The 23717-nt window shown below is 43.5% G+C and overlaps 1 protein-coding gene across 1 annotated transcript in view; it reads left to right on the forward strand.

Moving 5' to 3' along the window:
• Positions 1–16812, forward strand: part of EFNB3 (ephrin B3) — a 149087-nt gene extending 132275 nt beyond the window's left edge. The window contains exon 5 of the mRNA XM_073622979.1: positions 1434–16812. Coding sequence (XP_073479080.1) covers positions 1434–1819 — 386 coding nt within the window. The 3' untranslated portion in view covers positions 1820–16812. The remainder of the gene's footprint in view (positions 1–1433) is intronic.
• Positions 16813–23717: the final 6905 nt, after the last annotated feature.

Below are 23717 nucleotides of genomic sequence, written 5' to 3' on the forward strand. Positions count from 1 at the left end.
GTCTGGAAGCTCTAGGATGGCTCGGCCCCTCCGCCCCGTCCTCCCGCCACCCTCGGCATCTTGCTGATTTAATGCGTTCCGCCAGTTAAAGTGCAGATTCGATCTTTTTAATTAGACTTAATTAAAGCTGTTTATTTAAATCCGGCTGATATGCCCTGGAGGCAATTGAGAGAGAGGCGAGTACAATATATGAGCACCGCAGGGGTTCTGCGACCGCACACATGATGCTTACAGGGTGGAGACCAGTGTCACCCTACAGGAGGTGGGACAGATTAATAGTTCTCTTCTGTCGATGTCACCCTGCAGGAGGAGGGACATATTCATAATCCTCTTCCATTGGTGTCACCCTGCAGGAGGAGGACAGACTCCTAGCCCCCTTCTATCTGTATCACCCTGCAGGAGGAGAACAGCCTCATTATTATTATTATTATACACGTTTTATATAGCGCCAACAGTTTGCGCAGCGCTTTACAACGTGAATAGCTCCCTTCTGTCTGTATCACCCTGCAGGAGGAGGACAGACTCATAGCTCCTTCCGTCTGTATCATCCTGCAGGAGGAGGACAGACTCATAGCCCCCTTCTGTCTGTATCACCCTGCAGGAGGAGGACAGACTCATAGACCCCTTCTGTCTGCATCACCCTGCAGGAGGAGGACAGACTCATAACCCCTTTCTGTCTGTATCACCCTGCAGGAGGAGGACAGACTCATAGCTCCCTTCTGTCTGTATCACCCTGCAGGAGGAGGACAGACTCATAGATCCCTTCTTTCTGTATCACCCTGCAGGAGGAGGACAGACTCATAGCTCCCTTCTGTCTGTATCACCCTGCAGGAGGAGGACAGACTCATAGCTCCCTTCTGTCTGTATCACCCTGCAGAAGGAGGACAGACTCATAGCTCCCTTCTGTCTGTATCACCCTGCAGAAGGAGGACAGACTCATAGCCCCCTTCTGTCTGTATCACCCTGCAGGAGGAGGACAGACTTTCTTTGGGGCACACCCTCACTGCACGCTACAGATCAGTGGCTGGCAACCAGTGGGTCGCAGCTTCATGTCTGCCATGACAGCTACTGCTGTCGCACCATGCTCCAACGTGCCCATTCTCCACACCATCCTCCCACATCTGACAAGAAAAACACCCCATGCACATGCAACTACCTTGTAGCTGCTAGAAAGCAAGCAACTGGCCACTATATGCAGTGCACACGCCATGCCAAACTTGGGCAGCCAGAGCAAGGTGGCAGAGAATGGGAGCAGGACGGTACACCCACTCTATGCCAGGGATTTGCAAGGGAGGGAGCTGCAGTTCTGCATCCTTCCCTGCCCACTGGACAAGTCTTTCCCAGTACTGAATTTGACTTGCAACATGTATATGTTTAGGCTTTGTGCCATAGCTAATAGTTTAATTCATACTATGTTTTTCTTCTTGTTCTAGGAGACACATCTGGCAATGCCACCAAGACAGGCGAAAATGGCCCCCTTCCTAATTCCCACGTTCCTCTAGTGGCCGGGGCAGCAGGGGGCGCTGTCCTGCTCCTGTTGGTGTTTGGTGTAGTTGGATGGGCCTGCCATAGACGCCGGCAAGCCAAGCACAGTGATACGCGGCATCCTCCCCTCTCACTGGGCTCCATTACCTCCCCTAAAAGAGGGGGTAACAACAACGGGCATGAGCCTAGCGACATCATCATGCCACTGAGGCCTTCAGAAGGTGGCGCCTTCTGTCCCCACTACGAGAAGGTCAGCGGAGACTATGGACACCCGGTGTACATTGTACAGGACATGGCTAGCCAGAACCCCGCCAATATCTATTACAAAGTATGAAAGTCCTGCCATCTGCGACTTCTTCTCCTAGTTTATTTTTCCTTTAAATTTTTTGTTCTTTCTTTTTTTTTTTTTTTTTTTTTTGATGGAGGCTGGGGGCTCAGAGTAGGAGGGACGAAGGACATATTCGAAAGTGAAAGTTGCCTGGCCAAGCCCCCTTTGTGTGTGCACTTCACGTCCGCATGCCTTCTTACGTACTCCCTGAGACGCGAAGCACATCGCGATTGGAGACAACGAAGGGCGTAGAGAGCAGACTTGGGCTGCTCCAGACCATTGCCACCAGTGCGGATCCTGAACACAAATCGTTGCACTTGACCAGCAAACAGCATCACTAATCGAGGACATGCAAGAAAAAGTTGCCAAAAAAAACCTAAAATGATTGAACTGCTGCCAATGACGCCAGTATGTTATGGCAGCTCCAAAGGTTTAATAGATTATCAGAGCTCAGTTTAAGGGTTGATGCCTGCTGGTCGAATTGCCCTAGATTGTAAAATTTGCTCCTCATGGTCACCAAGGGTCTCGCTCTTGCTGTTGGTTTTGCCATCGTTCTGCCACAGCCAGATCTTGGCAGCAAAACCAATAAGATTTATTCTGCCAGCATCCATCTATCTCCTTAAAACCAATTTCGAGTGGATCTAGCCTTTAATCCTGAGACAGGGAACAAAGCCAATAAAGCTGCCCCCATGAACTGCATTGTGCTCCAGTCAACGGTGCCTCGCGCAGGCACAGACGAAAGAACGAAAAGTTAGCTGCCATGGAGACAAAATGGCTGCCACTCTGATTTATGTGGTGTATGTGTGTTTTTTTCTTTTTAATTTTCTTTTCTTTTTTTTTTTTTTTTTTTTTTAATCTCCAGCCCAAAGCCTTAAACAATAGCCTATACCATCTCTGCCCCCTTTCCCCTACTGATGTTTGCACAAAAGTCAAGTCATGTTCTTTGAATTTACGACTTCAAACCAAGATTTACCCCTCCTTGATAGACATTTGATGTATTCGTCCCTTCTGCCTTGTGAAAATAGGCTCCCCGCTGGTTACACTTCTCATTCTGAACCGCCGTTGTCGTTGTCCTGTGTCACTGTTACCCACCATGAGTCCTTTTTTGTCCTCCTTTTTTTTTTTTCGTGTTTCCTCCCACCGTGAGTAAAACCCCAAGCAAAATAACCAGGTTGTATAAGGAGATGAGAAAACAAGAACCCCACACAGAGAGATTGGGCCCCCGACGGTGTGCGCGCTGGGACATGTTAAAATATGGCACTTCGGCTGGGGGCATGGGAGAGAAGAACGGGGATGGTAGGGGGAATGAAGAGGCAGAGAAAACGGAGCGTAATTAAGCTAGGCCTCGTTGCCATGGAGACAGATTGGGACTACTCTCTCCCTTAGCGTCTCTCCCCCCCCCTTTTTTTTCTCGTGTCTGCCTCTCTCCCTCGCTCTCTCCGCTATGGCATTAAAGTGTCGGTCGCCAGGGAGACAGAGAACGAAAATGAGCGATAAAAAAAAAACGAAGGGGGGAGATTTAGTTTTTCTTTTCTTTTTTTTTTTTTTTTTTTTTTTACGGCTCAACATTAGAAAGATATTTGAAGATGTCAACTGAACAAGTAAATACACTTGATAAAAGATGGGCCGTGCTGGGTAGGGGGGCCCATTTTTTGACTTGACGACGGTCTCCAACTGCACCGGTCCCAGATGAAATCACAAGTCTGTGGAAAAAAAAAAAAAAAAAGGAGCCGGTTTTTGTCTCCCACGCCAACCTGAGCTGCGCCGGCTATTGTTAAAAATATATTAAAGAAAATGTTACATTTGCTCAATAAAGCTTCTTTTGTTTGCGCTCTCATGAACTATTTTGATAGGAAGTGACAGGTCTCCCTCGGATTTCGGTGTCTCGGCTCGGTTCTTGCTACGGGGGGGATAAGAGGGACAGGCTTGAGCCTAAAGCCCTTTTCATTCAAGCCAGTTTTAGATAGGGAATAATCTATTTGATGTAGCCTTCGCTCCTCGATGTATGGGGCCTAATCTCTTGTGCCATTTATAGAATTGCGTTTTTTTAGATTGCTCCTTTCTTTTATTTGTAATGCTGGGTGAAGGGAGACCAGACACGGTGGGATCTTTGCAAACAATGAACATGTTTAATATGATTGGACAGGTAATAGTTGTCCAGGAAAACCTATATGTAGCATTTGAGAAACTTTTTTTGCACGATTTTTACCAGCACCAGCAAAGACGGCATTAGGGCTAAAATCTTTATTCTAAAGTCCGCCAAATGTTTACTCTTACATTCAAACGCCGTTATGATGTACATTATGAATATGGCAAAATTTATTGAACCCTAGATTTTCCAAGTGAGTCAATCCAGATGTCATTAGTTGTGAAGGTGCAAGTAAAGGCATTTTCTTAAATGCAATGGAGAATTAGGCGGCAAATTGATCATTGGATATTTTATAAATACGTGTGATCGGGAGCTTGTGAATGGAATATTTTAGCAAGACTATATCACTAATATATGTTGGCCTGATGGTCTTGTTGGCATTGTGTTCAAGGATGAGTTCATCCATCATTTATGGTGAGGTTCTGCCCCATCCAAAGCTGAGTAAGTTGGTCTACAAATAGACCAAATCTGGTGAATTAAGACTATTTTACCTGTTCTTTACCTATTAGTAATTTTTCAATTCATTTCAACACTTGGGGAAATAATGAGTATTTTAGCAAACATAGATCGCTAATATATGTTGGCCCAGTGGTCTTGTTGGCATTGTGCTCAAGGATGAGTTGATGTCCCCCTCCATCATTTTATGGTGAGGTTCTGCCCCATCCATAGCTGAGTAAGTTAGTCTACAAATATAGCAAATCTGGTGAATTAGGTAGATCTTGCCTATCTTTTACCAAATCGCAATTTTTCAATTAATTTCAACGCTTGAGCCCAACTTTTTACAGCTTACGATTTGCCCCCCAAAAAAAGGTACAATCGGCCAAATTCATATTGTTGCTCATTTCTAAGCTCATCTAGGTCAAACCTTAAGCTGAGCATACATGTTGGAATTCCTCTCGTTCCCACCATTTCCGCATCCATCCTAAACAGCGAGGATGGATGATCTGCAGTGCCGGCTATTGTATTCCGACAGCCGTTGAAGCCTGCATCTGATTGGATGCAGTTTGGCCAAGAATGTTCCAACTCAACAAAAGATGAACTGACTTTTGCCAATCTGGATGGTGCCAATAGGGCTACCCATAGAATAAATTTGGACTGTGTTTGGGCAATTTTGCACAGGTCAGTTTTGACCAGGTAGGTCTGTTCTAGGCATGATCATCCAGTTTGCCATCCCCCTCCCCCCATCCTTAACGATTTACCAATCAAAAATTTTTTTTTTAGTAGGGAAGTCAACCTTAAAATTACATTTTGAACTGGATGGTGCTGACTTGGCCACCCACTGCCATGCTGAATGGGCCACAATTTGATAGGTGTTTGACCAACTTTGCAAAGGTCAAGTTTGACCAGATTCTTGTATGGCCCGTTCTAGGGACAATTGTCCAGCATGAAATCCCCCTCCCCCCATGTTGACTGATTCATTATTTAAATAAAGTTTTTCCTAGTAAGATAGTCAACTGAAAAATGTAATTAAACTTCCAACACTCCCAGTTTCTCTGGATTCTGGCTACCTAAATACCAGCATATAGCGCCTCAATCTGACGCATCTAAAAAATCTTTCAAGACCCATATACTTCTTTGCAGTGTGTTAGCATGCATTCTTTTTTTCATGCCTTGGGGTGCCATTCAAAATTATCGGCATCACAACACAGTAATGTATGTTATGTATATTACCGCACATTGCAGCACAGATGTGTAAATGGGCCCCAAGTGTATGAGATGGAGGAAACATTGCAGTTTTGTAAGGGCTTTTTTCATATAATTTTTTTTTTTTATAAACATCTGAAAAATATCGACATAATCCAGCTACCAAATTTTCACTTTTTGCACGTAGCTTTGATCTGCAGTAATTGGATATTTGAAGGATCACTTCACCCAAGATTAATATTTCAGTCTAGCGTGGACATCGCCAAGCTGATTCCCCTGCTGGCTTCTTTTATCTTAGTTAGGAGTCCAGTGACAAGACCTTATCCACTCTCCTTTTTTTATGTTAGAATTCAACAGTAGGAAGGAGATTTGGTGGAAGTGGGGAACAAAGGGAGGAAAAGCTTTGGAGACCAGTAACAACATTTCACATATGGAATCTTGGAGAGACATGGAAGAATCAGCTCACCAGTTTTGGGTGGTCTTTTAAAGATGAACTCCAGGTACACAGCTAAATACGCCATTGACATCCATATATTGGAATGGTTCTACCTGCCAAAGATTTTTATTTATGTCCACCTGTTCCTGATAGACAGCAAAGCCTGGTGACTTGATTTTTCTCTTGTTGCCCAAGTAACAAATATGTGCGGCAGCAAAGAGGATGGACTTCAACACCCAAACACCGTACATATGTGTCCATGGCTAACCAAACCAAGGTTTCTGTGTTGAAAGCATGCTCCCAGCACAGTGACCAAGCTGTCATAGACAGCTCCCAGCCTCTCATTATGATCCAGAGCCAGCAGAATGGGTTGCTGATCATGCGTACAAAAAAATGGCCACTGCCCCCACCTATAACTGGCCTTTGCTGCAAGGAGCACATAGAAGGGCGACACATAAAAACCAAAGGAAATTTCCGGCTCTACTTACCAACCAGCCTGCAACCAACTGAATAAACCTGTCTAACTGTATGGTCAGTGAGTAGAGCTGGGATTTTCCTTTGGTTTCCCGATCATGTGACCACTGTGACAGCCAATCACAGTGGCCACATGATCCAGGAAGTCAGTCCCACCTCCTGGGTGAATAAACCCACATAAGGGGACTCCAGGGCTGGACAGGAAGGGGTTAAACAAAACAGCTTGGTCAACTTCCCTGTGCTCAGGCTGTGGTTGGTTGGTGGAAAAGCAGCAACATGCTGGCTCCAATTGCTGGCCCCCATGCTCTCGTAGTCGAAGCTCTGCAGTACAGGAGGCTAAAACCCAAGTCCAATTTTGGTAGGTCCTCTTTAATAATGTGTTTAATCTTTTTTTAAGCCAATTATTTTACTGTATTAATTTTTTTTTAATTTTTTATACCTGTCTGGTAGTTCAGCTTTAAATCCACCACTGTCTAGCTGCATAACAATAGCCATAGAATTCCACAGGGCTGCTATGGGGCCTGGGGAAGGAGGGGGCACGATTTGGGAGGCTGATAAAGAAAAGAAAACTTTAAAGGTGAACCTCAATGAAAAAATGTATTGCATAGCTGATATTATTATGGTTATTATTTATTATTATTACTATTGCTCCTTGATTTAGGCATACTTTATGATAAGATCAATGACACATCATGTCACAGTTGACACCGCAAGCTGTTACAGAGATATAGCTAGGAGGGTTCCATCAAAATGTTGCTTTGGGGCCCCATGATTCATAATTAAGCCCCTGCCACTGTCAATATAACTAAGCTTAGAAGAACATCTTTTTGTCTGCATGGCTGATTCAGAAAGCCAAATACAGTGCAACGTGGCTATTATCATAGGTCTGAATCCCCTAGGACATTTCCAGAGCATTAGTGGTACAGTTTAAGATCTCCCTAAATGGTGGTCATGCAATTCGTGATTGGCCTCATAAATCAAGGTGTTAAAAAATTGTACTCACAAAAGTGTCACAAATGACTGCAGCTCATTGATTGTCCTACTAATGAATGACCATCATTAATCGTGACAGATTTGAGTGTAATTTTCTGTTGACGTAACAAAGAAAAATTCCTCTACAGTTTGAGCCTTGAGTATGTGTTAGATGGGCCATTCTGGTCTGCCCAAAAATTCTAATCCAGCAGAAAAACATATTATGAACGGTTTCCAACATGTAGATTGAAAACAGGTTTTGTTGCCTATATTTCCAATTAGGCATAAAGATCCATCGCCACTACAACGCACGTCTATGAAGTGTTGTCCCTAAGTTATCTGGGCTCCCAGACTAGGGACAGGGGCAGATCGGGGGGGGGGGGGGGGTGTTGTCTGTGCTCAGATTTTAGTTGCCCCCCCAGGTCTCAGAGAGTGGATCCACTGATCCATGAGCCAGTCTGATGCAGACAGTTGATGCAAGGGGGCACTCTGAGGACAATCCATGTAAGGGGGCACTCTGATGGGGACAATTGATGTAAGGGGAAACTCTGATGGAGACACCTGATGTAAGGGGGCACTCTTGATGGGGACACCTGATGTAAGCGGGCACTCTGACTGGAATGCTTGATGTAAGGAGGCACTCTGATGGGAAACCTCTGATTGGGACACCTGATTTAAGCAGGCATTCTGATGAGGACACTTGATGTAAGGGGGACTCTGATTGGGACACTTGACGTAAGGGTGCATTCTGGTGGGGACATCTGATGTAAGGGGGCACTCTTGATGGGGACACCTGATGTAAGTGGGCACTCTGACTGGAATGCTTGATGTAAGGAGGCACTTTGATGGGGAAACCTGATGTAAGGAGGCATTCTGATGAGGACATCTGATGTAAGGGGGACTTTGATTGGGACACCTGATGTAAGGAGGCATTCTGATGAGGACATCTGATATAAGGGGGACTCTGATTGGGACACCTGATGTAAGGAGGCATTCTGATGAGGACATCTGATGTAAGGGGGACTCTGATTGGAACACCTGATGTAAGGGTGTATTCTGGTGGGGACACCTTATGTAAGGGGGCACTTTGATTAGTAAGCATGTTGTAAAGGGGGGATCTGATAGGGACATCTGATGTAAGGGGGCACAGGTTCTGTTTAATAGTGTCTCCAAGGTCATGACACTGAGTGATAGATTGTCAGTAGCTCACATACAGTGTTGACATTATGCCCCCAGACTATTTTACTGCACCCCCAGATCAGATAGGTTAGATTCGGCCCTGACTAGGGATGAGTTGCGTTTAGTCCAATCCCAGTTAGTCAAACCTGCAGGAAATTGTTGCATGGTTGCATCCCCATCAGCCCAATCAGTTGTGGCCAGGGCATTCCCCATCTGCACATACACAAAGGGGCAGAGATGGCCAAAATGGCCAAATTTGGTCAATGTTATTGACCCAATATGGCTATCTGACCATATTAGGTAAAGTACGTCACAAGCATCTCTGCCTCTTTGTATACATGCCACTGTACAACAGGCAATGCAGTTGCCAGAGTTGATTGGGCTGGCAGGGATGCAATAGTGTGACAGTTTCCCTTGAGCTCTGCAGAATTAGTTTTCGACCAAGTCCAGACCGAACCCAGTTCATCCCTGCTTGGCACATACAGTTATATATACATATAATATATAGCAATGAATAAATTAAGAGCAGGTTTACCTTGGATATAGCCCTTTCTTAAAGCTGAACTCCGGGGATTAGACAAAATCTACCCTTGCAGTGGCCGATCCCCTCTGCACTGCAAGCGTTAAATGCTTGTTTTATCTAGGTTTGCTGGGATAAGGTGAGGGCCAGATCTAGCCTGTCAGGGGGAATGTACAGGATTTGGTAGGGCAGAGCACAGGGGTCAGTGGGGGAGTGTACAGGGTGTGAAAGGGCAGAGGACGGGGGGGCAGTAGGACAAGGGTCAGTAGGGCAGTGTACAGTGGGCCAGCAGGGGACTGTACAGGAATTGGTAGGGTGGTGTACAGTGGGTCAATGGGAAATCAAAGGAGGTCAGCAGGGCAGTGAGGGGCGCAACTGAAATCTGGGGGGGGGGGCACAGCACCCCCTTAGATCCAGTCATGGTAAGGTGTAATATTTTCCTTCCTTATGTCCATCCATGCTACCAGTCCAGCATTGCCATCTACAGCGCTCTCAGCCGTGGTCACATGCTCCCCCTCCATGTACAGTGCAGGATTAATACTGTACGTGACACTGAAGGACCGCCAGCAGTAGAAGACCTTATCCCTGCACTCTTAGACAAAGCAAGCATTTAACTCTTGGAGTGCAGGAGAGGGGCTCACTACAAGGGTAGACTTGTTTAATTCCTGCAGCTTTGCTTTAAGGTTGGATTCACACTTTTGCATTTTTGCTTGATACTTTCTCCATTGAAATCATTATTATGTGCACCAATGTGCATCATATTGCATGTAAACGCATCACGACAAGCATCAATGCATTATGATGTGTGTTGACATTCAATACAAATTGCAGTTGAGACACGCATTGAAAATGGGCGACAGCACACTTTAACAAACGCTGACACACAATTTGATTGATTTCATCAGAAAACACATTGGGATGGGGGGGATGCAGAGGGGTGAATGCAGTCTAAAGGTACAGCAACGCACCAGAGTCAAGACTCGTTTAAGGCAGCTGAAGACCCCAAGCATGTGCCAAATCCAACAAAACGCAGTATGGCGACAGCTGAAATAATGAAAATGGCTAATCACTAGACTTTACAATGTTTTCACAGCACTTAATCCAGGTTTTCTGAGCAAAAAAAAAAACAACTATTTATAAACTGTTTCCAACATTCAGAGCCTGTTCACGCTGTTTGCAATTAAATGTGTTGTGGGTATGCTGCATTAGTGCAGCCCATTCATTAGTGCAGCCCATTCATCACTACAGCCCATTTATTACTATATCCCATTCATTACTGCAGCCCATTCATTAATACAGCCCATTCATGGTGCACTGTACATGTAGTATGCTGTAGCTCAGGTGCGTTGATTAGGTGAGTTGGAGTGCCATTCAAACTGAATGGCAATGAACACCTTGTTCTGCAGTTCACTACAGTAAAACGGGCAAGTGCCCTAAGATTAAGTATTGCCTGCAGCAGAGTTGCTAAAATTCAGCTTTTGTTAACCTATGAGGTCTCTTCCTCTCCATCCAAGTCGGTGATACTTTTCAGTTTAACAAAGAAATTACTTCTCCCCAATAAACAGAAAGGAAATTTGTCAAAAGTATGGGGTGCTCGGCTCTCAAGCCCTGAACTGGGTCACCCTCATGGAAGATCTGGTGCTGAACACCAGCAGGGGCTCATGCCATGCTCCCATACTGCACAAATCCACAAAAAAATTCAAAAGCTGGTAACTTTATTTATCGGGACAACTTGAAGAGAGATTGCCTCTGCTGACATATTTCACCCAGACCAATATTTAAGCACACCCCTTGTGGGTGAAACGTGTTAAAAGAGGAGGTCCCAGATGGTGACTCTGTTCATGTTGTCCAGATGAATAAAGTTTCCAGCGTTTGCCCTTTTTATGGGTTGGTCCTGCTCAGGCCCGTCTCTATTTATGTGAGCACTACCCATCATGCCAGCTTTATGGGTTGGTCTTGCCCAGACCTTGGCTCTAAATATGTAGGGGCCACCCATCATTCCCACTTTATGGGTTAGTCCTACCCAGACATGTCTCTATTTATGTGAGCACTACCCATCATGCCAGCTTTATGGGTTGGTCTTGCCCAGACCCCAGCTTTAATCATGTAAGGACCACCCATCAAACCCACTTTATAGGTTGGTCCTGCCCAGACCTGGGCTCTAAATATGTAAGAACCACCCACCATGTCCACTTTATAGGTTGGTCTTGCCCAGACCCCAGCTTTATTCATGTAAGGACCACCCATTAAACCCACTTTATGGGTTTGACCTGCCCAGACCTTGGCTCTAAATATGTAGGGACCACCCATCCTTCCCACTTTATGGGTTAGTCCTACCCAGACATGTCTCTATTTATGTGAGCACTACCCATAATGCCAGCTTCATGGGTTGGTCTTGCTCAGACCCCAGCATTAATCATGTAAGGGCCACCCATCAAACCCACTTTATAGGTTTGTCCTACCATGACCAGTCTCTAAATATGTAAGGACCACCCATCATGCCCACTTTATGGGTTGGTCCTGCCCAGACGCAACTTTAATTAATGTAAGGACCACCTGTCAAACTCACTTTATGGGTTGGTCCTGCCCAGACCTCGGCTCTAAATATGTAAGGACCACCCATCGTATCCACTTTATGGGATGGTCCTGCCCAGACCTCAGCTTCAAATATGTAAGGGCCACCCATCGTACCCACTTTATGGGATGGTCCTGCCTAGACTTCGCCTCTAAATATCACCTACTTGTGGCCCTGATCCCCACAATGTGCAGTAACTCAAATAAGGTTGATGCTGTGATCCCGGGACACAGCCAGGGACACAGCATCGGCAGGACAGAGGGCCAAAATGCAGGATTGTCCCAGATGCCATGTGTTCCCTTACTGCTTCTAGACTTTGCAGTGAAGGGGAGCAGTGGTCCACCTTTGTAAGGTATGGTACTAGTTACTCTGGTCAGACGGTGGTGTCACCAACATTGGTAAACAAGCATAGAGTGAGGACATGACTGGATATCTTGAAAATGAATTGTTAAGGCAGGCCCTTGCATGACACTGACAGATCAAAATCTGACCGGCATTACGCGATTTTTTTAAAACACAGAATTGCGTCCATATAGGCGTTTGTTATTTAAATACATTTTTATGTTTCCCATGTGGGTTTAGTCACATGCATTGGAAAAAAATCAGAAAAAAGCAGTTTGGCTCCCAGCATGCCATTTAATTTCCCACAGTGCGTTCGTTAAATGCATCACAAGCGATTTTACGTTCACTTCGGATGCCTTTACGACACATTTGCCGAGAGCCCTATTAAATGTGGTCTCATGAGATGACCACGAAAAAAATAAGATGGAAAACGCGGTGGATTCTTCTTGTGAGTACTAATAAGCTGAAAGAAGAAAACGGGAATTATTTTCAGAAGTGTTACCATGCTGTTAGATCCATCAAAACCACCATCCCCGTGTACGTACCCTTCAAGTAGAATAGCTGATACCGTTTTATTAGCGGCTACATATTACAGCAGATTGTCGCAATTTTCATCACACTTTTAAAATAACCCCTCTTTATTTCTAGAAAAACGCTTTTCTTCCTAGCAGCAGCGTGACCCTTAGGGCCTTTTTTTCTGAGAGGCGAGGTTGGTGTGTCTATTTGCGCTGCATTCAAAATTTAAATAAATTGTGATTTTTGTATTTTATTTATTTTATTTTTTTTTTTTTTACTGTTTGCATTATTTAGGGATTTTAATTTTAAAGCAGATTTTTTTTTCTGCTCATGGGATTCGATTGCTAGCACAAATATGCAGAGAAAAAAAAAGCAAATTGTGTGAAGTGAGATGAAGAATGCAAGAGCGCACATTAAACTCATTAATCTGAATAAGCCCTGTGGAGCATATATTTGCTGCCTTGTTTAAGCTACTTTGTTTTGCCGTACAGTGCCTATGTATTTGTTTGTAACTCGTTGTTTTGAATGGCAAAATATTGTTTCTTATCCTCCTGGCTTCTTTTATTTCAGTGTTCAGGCAATATTTTTGTGAAAAGTTTTGCTACGTTTTAACTGTCATTGTGTAAGCCTTTTATGTCTTTCTGTTTTAGATTTTATTTTTTGTCTTTCATGTTTTCTTCTAGTTTTTTTTTTTTATTGACTTTTATGTATTTTTTTTTGTTTTTGTTTTTATGTTTTAGCCTTTTTGTTTTTGTGTGTTTTTTAGCAGTATAAGCTACAATGAAAATGCATAATTTTTAGGTTTATTTTTCTATTTTAGTAAAATAATATAGTCATGCCATCCTGGATCTTACTTCCTAAAAGACTTGAGATTTTTTTTTTTTAAGCATTAGAGGTTTTCCTTCCTCAGAAGTAAAATAGTCATTTGTAGACGTTGAGTGATTCATGCCATGTAAAAGTTCTTTTGTTGTATTATTTTTGGATTCCAGGAAAAAACTTTAAAAGGTCAGTCTTGGTAAAACTGTTCAGTAATTGGTGGATTGTGGTGGGCTGAGTCACTCGAGGGTTTCTTCCATGTCTTGGGGATTCCAGATCTCCCTGTTACAGTTCTTGGCTCTGCTCCCCCTACTTGAGGGTGTTCCCACTTTTCCTGTTACATTCACCAAAACATAACACAAACCAGGAGCCGTTGATAATGGCACTGGTGGACCTCGAACTCAACCTTTCCCTCAACAGATACAAAAAACTGTTATGGGAATTAACTCTTCAGCATTTACCGAAAACTGAAATATCTCCTTTGGGTGCATTGGCCCTTTTAAGTAAGCATTGCATTGTCCCCTGTAAATGTTCTTGGTATGATGTTCTTTCTAATGCTTCTACCACAAAGACATAATAGAATTATTTTGCGTAACGTAGTTGTACTCAAAATAGTGCAGCCAACAATATTGTCTATAGCAGTGGCCTCCAAACTGCGGCCTGAGGGCAGGGTGTGGCCCTTTTGTTTGCTTTTATCCAGCCTTTGGGTTGCTATTTTATTCACTGACTCCAGTGAAGGGCACAATTCCTCCCAATAACACCAATGAAGGGGCACAATTCCTACCAATTACATTAACGATGGGGCACAATTCCTCCCAATCACACCAACATGGGGCCTAATGACACCAATGATGGGGCACAATTACTCCCAATGACAACAAGGATTGGGCACAATTCCTCAGACTGACACCAATGATGGGGGATTGTTGGGACATGTTGTACTCCCGATGGCTACAATCTGGCCCTCCTAAAGTCTAAAGGACAATAAACAGGCACTTTATTTAGAAAGTTTGGAGACCCATGGTCTATAGCACCAAGAATGAGAGTATCCTAGGAGTACCAAGTGTCATGTGCCTCAGACATCTTTACATCTTCTGGTGACTGGATGGGTTATTTTAAATAATGTTGGCTTCTCCCAGTAACATAGAAACAAGAGTGATCACGGTCGCTTTGTCAAGTAGACCCAAATTCTTTGGAGCATACAAGCTTTTTTTACCTGCCTATCACAAAGGACCTACAGTTGGTGACCATTCCCACCATGGCACCGCCATCTCATGTGGTTTGGTTTCATAAGGGGTAACTAAAAGTCACAGGTCCCTTATGCCAACTTGGTGCTGTGAGATGCAATATCTTTCTTCAACCTTGCTCATCCATATATCTGATACTTCCTTGGCGAGGCTTAGGTCTACTAGAGTATCAGGAACATGAATGAGAAAGAGACAGGCATGCTACTTTCTTCTATACAGAATGCAGATAGCTGCAGGAGTAGTCATAGATGAGCCACCTACCCTTGTGGGCCCAGGAGCAGTTGCATCATCTACATTCTGTAATGTAGATAATTACATAATTTATGATTACATCATTGTGTATTTGGGGTGTAACTAGAGCTCTAAGGATACAAGTTCTTGACCTGACTCACCACTCTCTGGAGTGGTTGCACACAAATCATGGCAATTGTATGGGTTGGCTACCCCCAAAGCTACCCCTAATCATGGTAGATAAGATCTTTGTGGTCCTGGATTCTAAACAAAGCTTTTCCAACTTGATATCATTTTGGGAGGACAGTGTCTCTAGTCTGTGAAACCAGTTGTCGAATTCCTGTCCACATCTCCAGTTCTCTTCTCTTTCTGGATGTGGGCCCTTTTTTCAAATGCCTGGAGAAGGGAGAGTCTTTCATAACTACCAAAACTTGTAGGCTCTTACAGTTCCTACATGCTAAAAAATGAACATTGAGTTTGTACTTATATATTTGTTTGTGGCGCTTCTTGTTTATTTACTCCCCAACCATGGTGGCCAGTGTTGTAATATCCATACATGCATCGTCAGTGGTCATTGGCTTGTAGCCCCTAGTAAACCCTTCTGTATCTCTGCTGATTCAGTATGCACCTTGATACAACCTGAGGGTATTTTAGTGCACATCAGAACTGCCTGGCACTGCTCCTGGATGCCACCCCTCTGCACCTTCCATAGCTCAGTTCCACTCCTCATGTAATTCAGCCCTTCCTTCCACCCAGTCAGATTTAGGTGGTCCAGGCTATTGTCCATATCAAGGAGTGGGCAGAAAAAGTAATTTGCTTTTTGAATTCTGGCCAGTTGTCAACAGTAGGAGCTATGCAAACAATGACTGGGGTAAGGGAGATCCAACGAGGCCCCTACGCCAGCCTAATAGGTGCTGAATGCATTGTCTTGATGATGGTTATTCTACTGTTGAACATGCTGTGGGCACACATCCAACTCTTCAACTGGATCCCTAAAGCAGTTGATACCCCTCTAGCCTAACTGGCAAAATGGCTTCTTCTTCTTCTATGTGGTTCGTGTATTTTAGTCTAAAGGCTTTATTTATTTAAATAATTGCTCTCTTTGTTGCCAGTAGTACCTAAATTCTCCCTTGCCTTCTTCACTTCTCCAGACAACAGAAACCAGTTTTTTGTTTTGGGATTCTTGCTAAGAAAGGCGGAAAAAAAAATGTCTTATTTTGTGCAAATAATCAGGCCCGAGGTGAACTTGGCCTCCTTTCTCCCTTCATGTTTTGTAATCTCAGGCTTTGACACAGATATCTAGGCCGTGTATTCTTATATAATGACCCTTTTGCCTTATTCCCCTTGAAAGCCTACATCGTAACGCCATTCTGTAACATGCATTAAGCTCAGGTCTTTCTTCCGGGGAAACCACCTAGCTTGGCGGAGGTTCAGCCGCTGTCAGACAGATGTCAACCACGTTTTCATTATCTCTCAAAAAAATGGCCGCCCTCACACCAACTCTCATTCAGCCCATCCTTTCCAGCTAATAAAATCGTCCTGAGGTTTGTCATGTGTTCATTATACGAAAGTTGCAGAGACTCCATGATTCCTTATTAAATATTGTATTCATTTGAAAACAGTGTTCTCGTTGCCTTGACATCCGTGAAAACCCCCTTCAGAAAAGAGGAAAAAAAAATGTAAATATTTTACACTTTTTTGTAGAAATTTTTTGGTTAAACAAAAATAGCTTTTTTGTATTATTTTAATTTTAGGATGGGTATCCTTTTTTTAAAAAAAAAAGAGCAAATGTTGTCATTAGAGGTAATTTATGAACTAATTAGATTATTGTTAGCGCCTTGAAACTGTAATTAGCGCAGTGCTCCTTTTCGATGGGGGAAATGTTTTTTTTTGCTTCTTTGTGGAAAAAAATGAATTAAAAGTTTTCTAAAAAGCACTTGTGTGGTCTGTTATTTTAAAGAACAAAAGACTATTGTTTAAAGTGAAACTTTACTCATGAAAAAAATTATAAGAATTAATGTTCTTTAACAAAAGAACATACAACCCACATTAACAATTATGCTACCAAAAGAAGTGTGTGCTGTAACTTGCCTCCAGTAATGCTTTTGTTTTTTCTTGCTGGAAGTGGCCATTTTGTTGAAGCCGAGCACAGTCATTTCCTTATTGGAACCTTTCTGTCCTGAGTCTCAAAAACTTTCACTTTCCTAAATAAAAATATGTACATTTCCAGATTTTGATGTCTCGGCTTAGATAGAGAGGAAGGCTGACAGGAGGAAAATGGTGAGAATGGTTCCTCTATATGCAGTCGCCACCGCCACTCCTATCTAGGTGTACAGGTGGGGGGCTACATGGGCCCCCTGGAGCATGGGGGCTGGGTCTCAATTGTGACCCCTGTAGGTACCCCCCCCCCCCCCCCCCCGCTTGGTGTGGTGGTTGCATTCGTTTTCTTTTTACAAAATCTCATTTTGCTTTATTTTCACCAGGTAATCTTGCAAATAACACACGTCCTGTCCCTGGGTGGCTACACACTCCTCCACTATATCATAGCTGTCACCCTAGGGCAGTGATGGCGAACCTTGGCACTCCAGATGTTTTGGAACTACATTTCCCATGATGCTCAAGCACTCTGCAGTGAAGCTAAGCATCGTGGGAAATGTAGTTCCAAAACATCTGGGGTGTCAAGGTTAACCATCACTGCCCTAGGCTGCTCTCCTGATATGAACTACATACACGTCTGTATCTCTTCATCACCATTACATGGGGGGCAGGGCAATTGGTAGTTTACAGGATATAACTAGGAAGATATTCTTCAGCACAGCTCACAGGAAGTGACAAGGACACTGCATTTCTGGCAGGATCAATGGGTTATTTTTTTGTACTTGCTAAAAATTATATTAGCTTAAAAAAAAAATTAAGGCAGCTGCCACATCTAAGGACTGTATTACATTATTGTTTTTGGGTTTAGTTATCCTTTACATTTTAACTTTAAAGAAAAGAAAAAGACCAGAGACCACCATAAAAATGAAGACATTTTATTAAGCTACAAAAATTTGATCACACTTGCCTTATATTTAAAATGACAAAGCTGTTAAAGAACCCCCTTAGGATAACCCCCACCCACCACCTAATCGAGCAATGCGTATAAATGATCCAAGTGTAAGAAATGAATGTCTATCCAATAAGGCCACCCCTAAATACGTGCTCTAGCCTCAGATAATACCACATCTCAGGAACAAAGGAAATCAGATCTGAGCAGAGCTGTCCATGTCCAAGACACCAAAACATTCTATTAAAGTCAATGTGTTCATATATTGGTGACGGCCTCTTCTCCTCCCGAGCAGATATACATACATTGAGTCCATGCCGTACATCCACAAGGCAACAATTAAGTAATAAAAGAATATCTGTTTCAAAGCCAGAAAGTACCTGTTTAATCATTTCCATATGCAAAGTAGTCCTCAATATCAAAAAGCACTTTTTAAAAGTAGTCTGCATTCCAAGAGCACATGTGCATTTACAATTTAGGCAAAAATATAGGCATAGCAATTACGCGGGGTCTGTTTAGAAAAAAAAGCTGCAGTTATTTGTCCTGTGAAACTGCATGTACATTTGTTCTGTGCGAATGAGGGAGAAATCAAATGTTATTAAGACCTATGAGATACAGGCGCTCCGAAGATGGCGTCCAGATTCTATGGTGGAGGACAAACTGCTGGTGCCACCACCCCTGATAGAAAAGGGAAGAACTTCCCCTGAAAACTAATACCAACTAAGGAACTAAGGATGGTTATTTGTTCTGTGAAACTACATCTACATTTGTTCTGTGTGAATGGGGGAGAAAGCTAATGTTATTAGGATATATTCCAATCAGACGCAAGCTCTCCCAAGATGGCGCCCAGATTCCATGGTGGAGGACATACTGCTGGTGCCACTACCCCTGCTAGAAAAGGGAAGAACTTCCCCTGAAAACCGATTCCAACTAAGGAATGAAGGACAGTTATGTGTCCTGGCAAACGGCATGTACATTTGTTTAGTGTGAATGGGGGAGAGATCGAATGTTATTGGAATATATTCCAATCATTCACAGGCTCTCCCAAAATGGCACCCAGATTCTATGGTGGAGGACAAGCTGCTGGTGCCACTATCCCTGATAGAAAAGGAAAGAGCTTCCCCTGGAAACTAATAAACTAATACCAACTAAGGAACTAAGGATGGTTATTTGTTCTGTGAAACTACATATACATTTGTTCTGTGTGAATGGGGGAGAAAGCGAATGTTATTAGGATATATTCCAATCAGACACAAGCTCTCCCAAGATGGCACCCAGATTCTATGATGGAGGACATATTGCTGGTGCCACTACCCCTGATAGAAAAGGGAAGAACTTCCCCTTAAAACCAATTCCAACTAAGGAATGAAGGACAGTTATTTGTCCTGTGAAACGGCATGTACATTTGTTTTGTGTGAATAGGGGAGAGATCGAATGTTATTGGAATATAATCCAATCAGGCACAGGGTCTCCCAAAATGGCACCTAGATTCTATGGTGGAGGACAAGCTGCTGGTGCCACTATCCCTGATAGAAAAGGAAAGAGCTTCCCCTGAAAACTAATACCAACTAAGGAACTAAGGATGGTTATTTGTTCTGTGAAACTACATGTAAATTTGTTCTGTGTGAATGCAGGAGAGAGCGAATGTTATTAGGATATATTCCAATCAGACACAAGCTCTCCCAAGATGGCTTCCAGATTCTATGGTGGAGGACACATTGGTGCCTCTGCCCCTAATAGAAAAGGGAAGAACATCCCCTGAAAACGGATTCCAAGTAAGGAACGAAGGACAGTTATTTGTCCTGTGAAACTGCGTGTACATTTGTTCTGTGTGAATGGGGGAGAGAGCGAATGTTATTAGGATATATTCCATTCAGACACAGGCTCTCCCAAAATGGCGCCCTGATTCCATGGTGAAGGACACACTGGTGCAACTACCCTTAATAGAAAAGAAAAGAACATCCAAGTTTCCAAGTAAGGAACTAAGGACAGTTATTTGTCCTGTGAAACTGTGTGTATATTTGTTCTGTGTGAATGGGGGAGAGAGCGAATGTTAATAGGATATATTCCAATCGGACACAGGCTCTCCCAAAATGGCGCCCTGATTCCATGGTGGAGGACACATTGGCGCCACTACCTATAATAGAAAAGGTAAGAACTTCCCCTGAAAAACAATTCCAAATAAGGAACTATGGGCAGTTCTTTGTCCTGTGAAACTGAGTGTATATTTGTTCTGTGTGAATGGGGGAGAGAGCAAATGTTATTAGGATATATTCCACTCAGACACAGGCTCCCCCAACATGGCATCTCAGATTCCATGGTGGAGGACACATTGGTGCCACTACCCCTAATAGAAAAGGGAAGAACTTCCCCTGAACACTGATTCCAAGTAAGGAACTAAGGACAGTTATTTGTCCCGTGAAACTGCGTGTACATTTGTTCTGTGTGAATGGGTGAGAGATAGAATATTATTGGAATATATTACAATCAGACAAAGGCTCTCCCAAAATGGCGCCCTGATTCCATGGTGAAGGACACACTGGTGCCACTACCCCTAATAAGAAGAACATCCCCTGAAAACTGATCCCAAGTAAGGAACTAATGACAGTTATTTGTCCCGTGAAACTGCGTGTACATTTGTTCTGTGTGAATGGGGGAGAGAGCGAATGTTATTAGGATATATTCCACTCAGACACAGGCTCTCCCAAAATGGCGCCCTGATTCCATGGTGGAGGACACATTGATGCCACTACCTATAATAGAAAAGGTAAGAACTTCTCCTGAAAAACAATTCCAAATAAGGAACTATGGGCAGTTATTTGTCCCGTGAAACTGCGTGTACATTTGTTCTGTGTGAATGGGGGAGAGAGCGAATGTTATTAGGATATATTCCACTCAGACACAGGCTCTCCCAAAATGGCGCCCTGATTCCATGGTGGAGGACACATTGGTGCCACTACCTATAATAGAAAAGGTAAGAACTTCTCCTGAAAAACAATTCCAAATAAGGAACTATGGGCAGTTATTTGTACCGTGAAACTGTGTGTATATTTGTTCTGTGTGAAAGCTCTCCCAAAATGGTGCCCTGATTCCATGGTGAAGGACACACTGGTGCCACTACTCCTAATAAGAAGAACATCCCCTGAAAACCGATCCCAAGTAAGGAACTAAAGGAGAGTTATTTGTCCCGTGAAACTGCGTGTACATTTGTTTTGGAATATATTCCAATCAGACACAGGCTCTCCCAAAATGGCGCCCAGATTCTATGGCAGAGGAACACACTGGTGCCACTACCGCTAACAGAAAACGGAAGAAATTCCCCTGAAAAACAATTCCAAATAGGGAACTAAGATCAGGTGGGGCATCTAGTGGTAGAAAGTGATAACTACACCATAATCTCACTAGAGGGAAACAATGGGTGACTAACACCCCGTTACATGTTGGGACACCATTCCAAATGAATGACACCAGAACATACTGTACTACAGTGCAGTAAAACGTGTTATACCTACACTTAAGCTTTTTTGCCACTACAAGTGTATAGCCCTGAACGGGCGCACTTTTGTGTATCGGCAGGCAGTCAGGAGGCGGTAAAACTGCATCTCAACTGGGAAGCTGTTTCCCTTCGGTGCTCTGTCGGCCGCACCCTGACGTCATCACGCACAATACAGGCCCAGCAGTCCCGTCTTGTGAGAAATCTGAAGGGAGGAATAAGGTCAACAAAATGCTTTTTTTAATGGTGCCTTAGACAAAACCAAACATTTAACCCTTGCACCTGGGCAAGTCCCCCCCCTTCCTTCACTGCAAGAGTTAAATGTCGCATGGAGAGTAGGGTAGCTGTAAAAACTGTACCCGGAGTTCAGCTTTAAAAAATAAAATAAAAATTGGAAGTGAAAAGAAACCTTCAGGGCGATTCTGTCAGAAACAAGATTTTCTTCCTGTTTTTTTCCAAGCCGCGATCACCGCGGCGCAATATTCTGGTTCTTGCCAGGATTGTGCACCTGTGCGACTCATGCCGAGGCTTCCACCTGCGGATCCTTTGTGTAGAAGAGCTCGCGCTACATCGATTTCGAGACACTAAAAAAAAAAAAAGGCAACGCTGTTTTTTTCACGCCATCACTTTGGACACGATATACTTTTATAATTATTATTATTACTATTATTTTTTTTTTGGAAGCAGCGATATTTTTGAGTCCGAGTTTTTCTGCCGGGAGAGAATGACATGATGTTGTATGTGTGTGAGCTCACTAATAATACAATGCCACAGTGATTAATGGCTGCTGTGTTATCTGAGGAGTAACCATGGGGACTGGTTTCCATGGACACCCAACAATAGGCTCTGAGCAGCCACGTAGGCCCGAGCCGCCGTGTGTGTCCCTGTGTTTGTGTAACTGTTATTTTCTGGAGGGGGGGACGCAGAAGGGTCAAGTGCAGCTACTAAACACACACGCTGGGGACCCCCGCGCCGACTCCTGGCGTTGGGAATGAGAGCCGAGGGAGAAGGGGGGACGGGGGGGACGCGGCCATGTATTGAAGGCTAAGCGGAGAGTCAAGAGAGCAACTTGTAGGAAATAAGGCAGAAAAAAGGAAACAAAATGAAGGGAAAAGATATCAAAGGAGCATCGGGATAAAAAGAATAAATTAAAGCACGGATATGGATGCTGTTGTGCCCGGGGCACTGATCGTACCTGTAGTGACGCACATTTTTAACTTCACACCATTACATGCGTTTGTATACAGGATTTGAAGTGCATCACGTTTTATACGGTTTAGCGCTTTTTTTGTCATATGTCAAATGCTAATACTCATTGTTGGACCTTTTTTCTTTAAACCAAGTAATGGAAAGCCCCTCCCTCACAAAATAGAGTGCAGTGCGTCATGTCCTGTGCATTTATGCAAGCTGCCATTATTTTCTCTGGGCTAATTGTGTGCATTACTGTGCAAAATATGAGCAAATTAGATGTTTTTTTATCTTACGTGAGGTAAATTCATAGAACATAATAGACTTTTAAATGAGTACAGAGGAGAGAGGGAGCAAGAGAAAAAAAGGTGGGGAGTAAAGCTGCCCATTAATGAGTCATTTTTTTTCGGGTTGAACGAAAAAAAGGACTCGATTCCCCCATCCACACACTTGAGCTATTGTATTCTGACAGCGGGGCACTGATGTAGTGGAATTTTTTCAACAAGGCAGTTGTTCAGAAGTTGATCAGTAGACCAACCTGCCCATACATGGATCAAAATTTGTCCAGTCACTGCTATATTGAGATCCATCTATAGCCAGCTTTAGAGAGAAAGATGGTGGGGGGGGGGGGGTGTGGAGAGAGAGAGGAAGTAAGGGAAATAGAGAGAGAGAGGAGGGGAGATAAAGAAAGGGAAGGCGAGGGAAGTAGGGAAGGGCAAAAAGAGAAAAAAAGGGAGAGAGGGGGTGGAGAGAGTATAAGGAAAAGAGGAAGTAAGGGGGAGAGAAAGAGAAGGAGGGTTAGAGAAAGGAAAAGAAAAAGGTAGAGGAAGTAAGGAAGAAAAAGGAAAGAGAGATTTAAAGTGGTAGAGGAAGTTAAGAAATAAGAAAAAAGGAAGGAGGGATAAAGTGGTATAGGAAGCAGGGGAGAGGGAAAATGGGAGGGAGGAATAAAGGGGTATAAGAAGTAGGGGAGAGGGGAAATCGGAGGGAGGAATAAAGTGGTAGAGGAAGTGAGACAGAGGGATAAGGTGGTAGAGGAAGTAGGGGGGAAGAGATAATGAGACGGAGGGATAAGG

Source organism: Aquarana catesbeiana, linkage group LG03, assembly GCF_042186555.1.
Source record: "Aquarana catesbeiana isolate 2022-GZ linkage group LG03, ASM4218655v1, whole genome shotgun sequence".
Classification (NCBI taxonomy): Eukaryota; Metazoa; Chordata; class Amphibia; order Anura; family Ranidae; genus Aquarana; species Aquarana catesbeiana.